General features: G+C 35.2%; 1 protein-coding gene across 5 annotated transcripts; it reads left to right on the forward strand.

The window, feature by feature from the left end:
* Positions 1-4,731: 4,731 nt before the first annotated feature.
* On the forward strand, positions 4,732-9,782 carry LOC114717343 (protein PHOSPHATE STARVATION RESPONSE 1-like). 5 transcript variants are annotated; one of them, XM_028902465.1, is made up of 10 exons: positions 4,732-4,895; positions 5,704-5,941; positions 6,228-6,307; positions 6,398-7,052; positions 7,148-7,358; positions 7,458-7,534; positions 7,616-7,655; positions 8,471-8,528; positions 8,757-8,826; positions 9,069-9,782. In XM_028902465.1, exons 4-10 carry the CDS (start codon positions 6,405-6,407, stop codon positions 9,435-9,437), a joined length of 1,473 nt encoding a protein of 490 aa, XP_028758298.1. In that variant the 5' UTR covers positions 4,732-4,895; positions 5,704-5,941; positions 6,228-6,307; positions 6,398-6,404; the 3' UTR covers positions 9,438-9,782. The 5 variants fall into 5 exon arrangements, with proteins under 5 accessions (XP_028758298.1, XP_028758296.1, XP_028758300.1 ...); XM_028902463.1 differs by lacking the exon at positions 5,704-5,941; XM_028902467.1 differs by lacking the exon at positions 5,704-5,941 and having other exon boundaries at positions 6,437-7,052.
* The last annotated feature ends 1,373 nt before the right edge of the window (positions 9,783-11,155 follow it).

The raw sequence follows: 11,155 nt of genomic DNA on the forward strand, positions 1-11,155 counted from the left end.
GGTGAAATTTGGAATACAATTTTGTGGTCCAGCATTTGAGAGGAAAAAAGTAAGCCACACATTCAACAGCGAATTAGGAAATGTAAACATTCGATGTTGTCTTTTTATTTTCTTAAATATATTCTTCTCAATTTCTATTATACGGCATTTTGTCAAAAACAAAAAAGTCTATTATTACGATCTTAATTACATTTTAAAATCCATCTTTTTAATGGTCATTTTACAATTTAAATATATATTGAGGTCTTTTTACCCCCCATATTTTTGAACAAATTAATGACCAAGGTAGTACCTTTTGAGGGGGCAAATGTGGGTATATGTTGTGCTATTTCGAAAAAGGAAAATTATTTTGCAGGTATCTTTTTTTTTATTAATTATTAGTTTGGCATGTTTTCTGATGTGGGCTGTTGGGATTTGGGAACGAAAGCATTTAGTGATGGAGCACCTTTCGGCTTTTATGGAAGATCGAGTAACATCTCAGCTGACAGCTCTGGCCGGTAGCCACACAGCCTTGTCTAGAAAATTGAATGCACTTATCTGTGGCTGAAATAACAACTGGAATCATAATCTAGCAGCAACTCCGATGGCCGCAAATAATAACCAGCAACAACATAACCCCATTTAGCGCCACTCGAGAGAAGTCTATCTCTTTGTTCATCCTCTGAGTTGGCCATGTTGGTTTTAATGTATGATGTAAACATCTTCGACTTTTACTTGCAACGCTGGCAAATGTGGCGTCTCCTCCTTTAACCACCTGGCAAACCTGCCGTTCCACTACGTCCCCATCTTAACCAATATCCCTCGTCCACCTCAACCAACAATTCTGTTTAACATTTCTCTGTGTAGCTTTATCTCACTCCGCTGTGACTTGTGTTTCAAAGATCCGAGTCATATATACACGTCGCAGTTGACTCATCAATCCACTTTAACACCCCCCCCTCCTTTCCCATTCGTTGAGGTATATTTGGCGAATACGTATCCACGGAAGTAGCGTGATCCTACAATAATCCCTTTTTCTTTTAAGATTTTCTCCGGCATGGATAAATTTTTGTAATAAATTGTTCCCAAATCCTTCTTCTTATGTACCTTTCGGTGGGTCTAAGCATGACAAGATCGGCCCTTTTATTGTGACTTTAAATCCATTTGGTGTCTTCGTCTTACACGTATCTTGCTTGCCATGAACTTTCCAGGCAGAAAAGCTTGTAGCAAGTTAATTCACTGAAACTGGTCGCTTTCTCTACTTTCAGGTACGGTTTGCCCGCGTGTCACTCTTGTGTCGGAGACGACCTCATTCTAGTACTCCGTCGTCGTCGAAGCATCATGGAAAGTTCCCTAAATTTTAGAGTTATAAAGACAAGACAATCACAAAAATGAAAGACGAAACTTTAGACTTCCAAAAAGGGCTCATGAAAATCTCAAGCGTTTGGCCTAGTAGTAAAGACGATTGTATATGCGATGTGATTACGTATAGTATCATTCCCAGTTTGAATTCTTAGTGGTGGGAATAATAAGTTAATCAAATGAAGTGGCCTGGGCACAAATAGTTTTAGACGCCACTTGACTATACCATGCAAGAATAGAAAAAAAAAAACAGTGAACTAATGATGTTACATCACTAATTTCTATACGCTCCATGGTGGGGTCATCAATGGTGGCGTGGAATGCACTATCCTTAGTATCATGAAACTATTCATGATAATGTTTCTTGTCTTCCACAAATCAGAAAGTGACATCGGAAAGAAATTTCCTTGCCTGCTCTTTATAGTGGACAGACACTTGAAATCTTCACTTTCACTCTTTCCTCTGGTCTTGCCCCTTATGATGATTCTGCACTTTCTGTACCGATACTAAATCCTCCAGTTCTCTAGTCTCTACATAGATAGATAGATAGATAGCTCTCAGATCTCAAAACAATGGAAGTGTCAAGGTTTTCCAGGTTTCAGAAGAAGGTGGTGGCTAGCTCGTCGTCGGTGACACTTGGTAGTGTTCTAAGAAGGGCCTCACTTAGCTGTTGTCCAGGATCAAGCTTTCTGAGACAGATGGTGTGTAAGTTGAAGGGTCGATGGAATAAAGCTTTGGGATGGCAAAGAAGAAGCCCACACCCACAGTACAGTTATGATCATCACAGTTATTGTCTTAACTTCGATGATGGTACTTTAAACGAAGAAAATTATTACTGATAATATCGCTTCGTTCAAAAGACTCTTTCTTTCTCCCTTCCCAAATGATGTATAGCTTGTTCTATAGTTTGATGCTATTTCTTGCTCTGTAAATTCCATCGTCATCATCGATCGTTTCTTACTGTTGATGGAAGTTTATGTAAACCCGGAAAGCTGTTTTCTTTCTTCGTGGGAAGAAAGCAAAGAACTCACTAGAGTTCTTACATTTAATGCTTTATATCTTCATCTGTCAGTCCTTGAAACGAAGGCTTGTATCAACTAAACGGATCAAAAAGACTTGGAATTCATGATATGAGATCCGTTTTTCCTTCACTTTCTTTCGCTGTTTTTCAGAAAGGAATGTTGGAATAACCGTGTTTGTGTTTTCTTCTTCTTGTTTTTTTTTTAGCAGAAAACGATGCCTAAGCCCAAAATAAAACGAATGCCGGAATTTTAATTTCGAAGATAATAAATTTGATCTGCCATTTGATCTGTTGTTGATGTTGACTCATGCAGCGTGTAAAGTAATATTACCTCCGGTTTTAATTATAAGAGTTGGTTGACTAATTTGAGGATATTAAAAAAAAGTTAAATTAGTTATTTGTAATAAATAGGTGTTGTTTTTCTTAAAATATCCTTACTAATTAAATGTTTACTTTGAAAAAAAATACATGAATATAAAAGATAAAATAGAATGGGGCTTTATATTGATAACTAAAATAAAAATTAAATGAGGTCTTATATTAAAGATAAGAGGTAGTAGTACACATTTATGGTGTTTGATTTGGCGTTTGATTTGGCGTTGAATGTGGTTTTCAACCATGAAAACAAACGTGTTTTAAATTTGATAACGGTTTGGATCTGAGAGTGGTTGTAAAGGAATTAATTAAAATAAGAAAATGGAACGGAATTAGTGTATCTTTAATAAATTACTTTGGCCTATAAATTAAACAAATTGAAATACTTATATATGCATTAAATTAATTAATAAGCTAACTGAATGAAAAGCTAGACAACGCATTCCATAGCATCCTTCAAGGCATGACCATGTTTTACTGGAGCTTGCGTGATTAGTTTGCTTATAATAATTTAGATAAGAACAAAAAAAATTTTAAAGTGTATAATGTTGGTGTATTATTTGTGACAATGATATGACAATTTTAAATATTATAAATGTGTTTTCTAGGAGCTATGCAAGTGTCATATTAGTTAGAAGGGTTATTTAAATGAAAATCAAATTATAATTTTAAAAATAATTTTACGATATATGAAATAAATATGTAAAAAAAATTTTGTTTCGATTGATTTGAAAACAATTAGATGCTGCTTTGCACTAAAAATTTGGAATTTTCTATAGCTAGCTAAATATAAAAGCAATTAATTCATTAATATCTAATCATTATATATTATATTTTTCATTTTTCATAAAAATATTTTTTTCTTCAAGCCATGTTTCTTTTTCTGGGACGCTTCTAAAATTAGATGGCTTTTATAAAAATATAGTGGCCTTTGAAATAAAATAAAGGCCAATTTGTTACTTCGTCCAGTAACATATTTCATAATATAATATATTTTTGTTTAAAATATTGATTTTTTTAATATCCTTAACTGACCATAAGATTTAATAACTAATTAACCAAACTCCTTTAATTAAATTTTTTTTATTGAGGGTCTATTTTGGTATTGTTAAAAAAAAAACTAATTCTAAATAGCTCTAGTAACTTATATAAAGTTTCTAATATAAGACCAGAAAGAACTAGCATTCATTATTTTAAAAAAAAAATCTCTCTGTTAAGGTGAAAACTAATTATCAAATTTAATTAGGGTGAAAAAGTTAAATAAATTATTTAATTATAACATATGTGATACAATTTTCTTAAAAAATCATGTATAATATTAAATTATATATAATATATAATACTATCTCCGATCCTAATTATAAGAGCTAGTTGACTAATTTGAGGACATTAAGAAAAAAAGTTAAGTTAGTTATTTGTAATAAATAGATGTTATCTTTCTTAAAATGTCTTTGCTAATCAAGTATATTGGTTAGAACTATCATTATTAGAAGGATGATATTATAAAAAATATATATAAATATGAGAGACAAAGTGGATTGGGGTCTTATACTTAGGATAAAAATAAAAGTCAAACAAGGTCTTATATGAAAAGTCGGAGGTAGTAGTTTATAAGTTAGTTAAGTTAATTTACAAAAATTTAAATATAATAAATAAAATTAAGTAAGACGTAAAATGGAGTTCATGACCTTTTACTTATAAAAAAAAAAAACAAGTTTTAATGTTATTAAACTAGAAGATAATTGGATAGTTCTTATATTTAAGGGTATACAAAAAGAAAGGCCCCTCCTCAACGGTGAAAACCAGAGGCGCACGTGCAGCCCATTTGATATTTTCACTGTTGCGCCAATCAGAAACATCTTTTAGTCGAACATAGGATGCACCAATCTCCCCCTCCACGTAATAGACGGACTATCCACGCGCTTAGGTGGCGCGTTCCCTAGCTACTTTTCCTTCCCTATCATAGGCATTAGGCCCCAAAGGGCAAAGATAACGCACTCGTCACCGTTCGCTTCTTTGTCTCGCCGGTGACGGAATCTAAAACCACACCCGCCTGTGTCTGCAGAATTAGCCCAACCTTCCCTCTCCAAACTCGTGGTCTTGATTCAATTCTCCACCTTTCTGCTCGAATTTCCCGAGCTTCCTGTGAACTTCTGGGGTAAGGATTTCGTTTTCCTAGTTTCGGGGCACACTACTTCCCTCGTTCAGAAGTTGAGGACATCTTCTCTGTTATTTGCCAATTACCCTTGTGGAGCTTTGCTTTGAATTGATGAATTCACGTCTTTCAGTGTGTATTGGGTCCAAATCGTGTTCGGATTCTTTTACTCATTGAGTGCTTGTTGATTTATTTTATCTGTAGGAATTCTGGTAATATGATTTATTGTTTGCGCGTACATCATTTCCAATATGATATCTGTCTGCATGCCTTGTATAGGCCTCTGGCCATGCACGTCGTGTGACGGTTTGATTATTGAGTATCGAGTGCTTTTAATCGGCACCTTATAATTATTAAAAGATGAGAAATATTTGATCATCTGCTTATGCATTAATTTCCATTTATTGGGACGATCCCTAGCTACTTCTGTAAATGACTCTTTTGTCTAACGTTGGAAATTGAGGCAGTTAAAACATGAGTGGTTTCGTTATGCCTGTATGCTGCTTCTTGATTTTAAGTATTCCCTGAAAGTACACGAGAGCGTTGGGGAAAAAGCTGAAATTGGGTAAAAGAAGAGTATCGAAAACATTTCTTTTAGTATTTTACTATTCTTTGTTGGTTAAATAATGATTTTTGCAAGTTAAAATGATATTTACCATTTTCTTCGGAGAGAACCGATGATTTGTTAGGGGTTGTATGCAACTCTCCTACTTTTATGCATCTCTGCTGCTGAATATCACTGTTACTCGAATGCTTTGGATCGTAAGCCTATTAATACTTGTCGAGTTAATCTTCTTATCTCTGGCTGCAGTAAACGGTATCAACAGTCATATGGGTTTGCTTGGCAATTAAATGCTCGTATCTTAGTGACCTTAGGCAACATCTTTTGTGGATTCCGGCTTGAACTTTCTCAAGTCATTCAGATGAATAGTTATTGATGTGTACTTGGAACCGACAGGGTAACAGCAATATGATACTGTTACCCCCTATTAGGGTAGTTTTATCTCCTAGTGATGATACAAGAAGCAATTGGTTACAGTCATGCAAAGGTTTGTCACCTAGTTCTGATGTTTGGTATCTTTTAATACACCAATAGAACTGAAACAGAAAAGAATATTTTCTTAATGTTTGACTGAGATGTGTGATCAATAGCGACCTTGGTTCAAGATGTTGACGTTGTATTTGTTGTCCCTGCTCTAATTCTTAATTTCTCGAGCTCTTAAGGATTGGGCATGCTTTTTATTTGTCCTACTTTACCACGGGGTTTTATAGTCTTCATAAACTATATTATTGCAACTCAGTTGTTTTCTTTTGCTAATTTTTCTTATGCTGAAGAAGCCTTTCACGTGAAGATTGATGACAACTTGTTTGATGGGGTCTTTGAGAAGAAAAAACAATTTGTGTAGCATTTTTTGGTGAGTATTGCCACCACAGGGAATTAGAAGTCAAAATGTCTATTAGTTGTTTGAGTAACTGATATTTCATCTTTTCTTTCAACTATATAGAAAAATAATGGAAGCACGCCCTGCTTTTTCCATTGAAAGATCAAGTGCAAAGCAACTCAGTAGCATGGGAATGTCTGGAGCACTGTCTTCGTCTCTGCCTGTCCACCCAACACCCATAGAAGAGACATATTCCAAGTTACCCGATTCTCAGCAGGTTTTTGTGGAAAAAGAGCACTCGGAAAGACCTGTCGCTTACTCAAGTCATTTAAATTCCAGCGGAGCAGTTGGGCACATGTTTTCATCATCCCCTGGATATTCTACTGATCTTCATCACTCATCCCTTTCACCTCATGGAAAACACTCAAGAAATTCGCATTTTATTTCACAGTCTTCGAGTAACATGGCATCACTGCCATTGACATATTCTTCAAGTACCGGACCACTGCCTTCTACAACATCAACTTGTTATTCCAAAGAAAGTAATGGGTCGTGGGCTTTAGATTCCTTCCCAAACATTCTTGATTTTCCTGTAGATACTTCCATTAAGGATAGTCAAGTAGAAGGCAGTGCCTGCAATATGATGGCACCTGATGAGTATGGTAAAAGAAATGACTGGCAGGAGTGGGCTGATCAACTGATCAATGATGATGATGCATTGGCTTCTAACTGGAACGACATTCTTGTTGACCCCAGCATTCATGATCCTGAACCAAAGGTGAAGTTTCCCATAACTCAAAGCAATGTCAGATTGCTAAGTTTTTTATTATGATTATTAGTTTTCTTAGAGGAATGCATATTTTGTTGCTTTAGGTGTCATGCCAGAATTCAAAATCATCTTCACAATTGCCAGGGCAGCAGTCTCAAGGTCGCCAGCAACTTTCAGCTTCGTTGGGCGAAAAACATGCTAGTGCTCCACCCTCTTCCTCAGCAAATTCTGCTTCTGCCAAGCCACGAATGCGTTGGACACCAGAGCTTCATGAGGCCTTTGTGGAGGCTGTCAGCCAACTTGGTGGGAGTGAAAGTATGTTCTTTCTCCCTTTTACTAAGTCCCTGTCCTTGGGTTAGTTATGAAACTTCTGCCCTAAGAATTTTTTAATGGCTTGCTTTCTGTATCTCACAGGAGCAACCCCTAAGGGTGTGCTGAAGCTTATGAAAGTTGAAGGCTTAACAATATATCATGTTAAAAGCCACTTGCAGGTATGTTTTCTTTACTTTAACTGTGTAGGTTTATTTGCCAGCATCTACTTTTACTGAGGCAGATCTTGACATGAAATGCAGAAATATAGGACAGCTAGATATAGGCCGGATTCATCTGAAGGTAAATAAGATATGCATTGTAGTGAATTGACCTACATGTATGAGGATATTATTTATATATTGTACGCGGATTGATTGCTTTTACTGCTGCTGCTGCTGCTGCAGCAATTTACTGCTTTTTCTTGTGTACATGATGTCAGACTTGGTTTTAAATGATCTTTCATTGGGTTATCAGGGATTCTTTCCTGTACAGTGCATAATTTAGTCATGGAGTTGCTAAATATAATTTATCAAAATGCATCAGAAGCTATGCTGCACAGATTAATATAGGACTGTTGCATACAGTATGGTATGGGGATATGAGAGCTTTTCTGAAGATATTGGCTGTACAGGTGCTAGAGCATTTAGATCAAATAAAAATTTTACTGTGGGAATGTACAAAATAGGATAAAGTTGTTTATTAGTACATTCATTCTAAAAAGCAACAATGCACTTTAATAAATTAAATGCTTTGGCTTGTTGCAATGGCCATTTTCGCTTTCTCTATATCTGAAATGATTAAAGCAAAGCAAAGTAAAATGGAACAATTTGAGCACATAAATCCATATGCCTATACCTGTGCTGGGTATTAGTTTATGTGATATGAAATAGAAAAGAACTGCAAATTAAGGAGTCCTCTCCCCATTCAAATCATCCTTCCTTTTCTAGTGGCATGCGTACATGTTCTGGAAACTAAAAAATGACCGTGTCATTTACTGCTGTTTTTTGTCAACTCTTTAATTGTTCAAGTTTTATGCATATGATGTATGGAATGTAAAGTGATGCTGCTTCTCTTGGTAGTCAGTTAAGTTAGGGTTTGTTAACTACTGTTGGCAGGATCCTCTGAGAAAAAGTTAACTCCAGTGGAAGAGATGACATCTCTAGACTTGAAAACGTAAGTAAACTATTTTCAGCTATTTAAGTAACCTTTTTCATCGATTCTATTGATCAATGAAAATTCCCAGACATAATCTCTTTCTCTAATTTGACATTGCTCACACAAGCATGGTAAAGGTGATCGTCTGATGGCTGAACATGCATGGATGAGGAAAATAACTCATACATGTATACATATGATAATTGTTATGCTCACTTTACTTGTGGTCTTGTGCATTGCTGGCAGTGGTATTGAGCTCACTGAAGCTTTGAGACTCCAGATGGAGGTTCAGAAGCGCCTGCATGAACAACTAGAGGTATGAAATTTGTTCTTCAGATTTTCTGATTTCTTCAAGGAAACTGCATTCAAAACCTAGAAATGTGTTTCAAATTCTTTGTCGAATTGCCGTGACTATTGAAATTCATATTTCAGTGTTATAGGGATCTAGGTTTTAATTGGGGAAGTGAACAGTTTGAAGCTTAACACCCATTTTCCTTATGTTGGATGTGTCCTTTTTTCATGGTCTGATGCCTCTTGCCCCTTTCCTCCTTTTGTTAGATTCAAAGGAATTTGCAGTTGCGGATTGAAGAACAAGGAAGGTGCCTCCAAATGATGTTTGAGCAGCAATGCAAATCTGGTGTCGAAAAGTTTAAGGCAGCATCATCTGCCATTGATGATCCCTCTGGAGTGTCATCAGATGCTATTAAAGATTCTTCTGCCAAAACTGAAGTGGATGTCTCCCAAGCGGGCCATTGCCAATCAGGAACTGAGCAAGATAATAGCAATGCCATAGTTGAAGAATGCTTACTGAAAGATGATGACAAGCATAATGCTCCTGAAAGTCACAGTTCTGATAGTCCTAAGCAACATGCGAGTGAAGATGATGTTAATGCTCAACCATCAAAGCGTCAAAGGACAGACGAATAAGTCAAATCCCAAATGATCTGCTGAATCAGCATTTGACTGACTGGACAATACTGATTCAAGAAGAAATTTTTGTTTAGTGAGAAAGACTAGGCTGAATGTTGGGTAAAACCTCTTGGTAATTAATTCAATGTGTAACTTTCATTGTGTTAGATATAAGATAATGCGTCAAAGTTTTGATAATGATTGTCTTCAAGCTCAACACGTTTTTTCCATTGTGCATCCTAGTCATGCGATGCTGAGATTCCAAATTGAGCTCATTGATTACTTCCATGAAGGTGTTTGTTTGTACTTTGTAGTGAATCAATCATATCATTAATAAAATTATCGTCTTATATGGAAGACGTAGCTGGTGGGCACAGTAAAGGTTTTGTAGTTTCTTTGTCGTTACTATTCCCATGACGTGGCATTTTGATCAGTCTAATACCTTTTCAATCACTTTGACGTAAGTTAATGTTTTTCATCGTCTCAAGTAGGCAAAGCGCCAAATGGGAGGCCTGAAGTGAAATTTGAGTAGCTTCAAAGTGCTTATCACTTGAAAAAAATCTACTTCAAAGCAGAATCCTTTCCCGAATTGTATATCTTAATCCATTATGAGTGATATAATATTCATTTTGATTAATGAGAGAGGAGGTTTATATTCAATTCTGCCAGCTTGATCTATTCTGCTATATGTCAAAGTCAACTCTTGATTAACATTTTGAAATTTTAAACACGTCATGACAGCTCTGGTGATAATATTCTGTGCGCTGCAATTCTATTTGTTAAGCAAGTGTCATTAGTTTCAGAGGCCAAAAATGATTTAGCGTAAAAATGTCACGAGGAGTAAGGAGCGTTATCATGTGACTCTGAATAGGAACTAACATCATATTGGCAACTTCCAAGTTAAACACTAAGATTTTTTGAAAAAATATAGCTTCCCAAAATGTAACATTTGCTATTTGGATTTTGGCTTCTCAGATGCTCCTAGGACATGATGTACAGGCAACTAGACATCAAAGCTGAGAAGTTGATATACCCTCTTCTGCCCCTTCTCTATGAAATTTAGGAAATCAAAAATGAAAAAACTGTAAGAGTCTTAGATAACTTATACACAGTTACACACATTCTTTGATGAAGGTAAGTGAAGAAATTATTTGTAATGAATTTGAGCAACTTAAGTAACTAAATAGTCAAAATCTATTTGAAATATCTGTTATTTTATTGTCTATTATTTTAAAAAATCTTTAATACTAAATCTACAAAATCTAAATCATCATAATCCAAAAAATAAGTTTCAGTGTATGTCTAAACAAATTCACGCTCTAGTTTAGCACACATCACCCTTTCCCAGATAATACTGGGATAGTATTTTCTCTTTTATCAAATATAAGAAACAATTTATTGAGCTTTTTTGTTTTAAATGTTGTGAGGAATAGTATTTAATGCTTTTTTTTTCCCGGGAAATATCTATAATTTTTCTTTAACTTTTTATGTCTAGTACTCAATTATTTTAATGATGGGAAAATCACAAAAAAAACCTTTAAAAATTAAAAAATTATATACAAAAACCCGTTCATAAAAATTATTGTTAATTCCTTATCAAGTGTTGCCAAAACTAATATTCAAGTTGCAATGGGTCTTTATTTGCAATTTTTTATTCAAATGCACGTATCCGTATATTCGTTTTGTTCGTTGGACATAATTACTCCATGCAAGACTATCATGGCAAATGCATCGTT

This window comes from Neltuma alba, unplaced genomic scaffold (genome assembly GCF_004799145.2).
Source record: "Neltuma alba isolate B1F8T4 unplaced genomic scaffold, ASM479914v2 tig00011733_pilon, whole genome shotgun sequence".
NCBI classification, from domain to species: Eukaryota; Viridiplantae; Streptophyta; class Magnoliopsida; order Fabales; family Fabaceae; genus Neltuma; species Neltuma alba.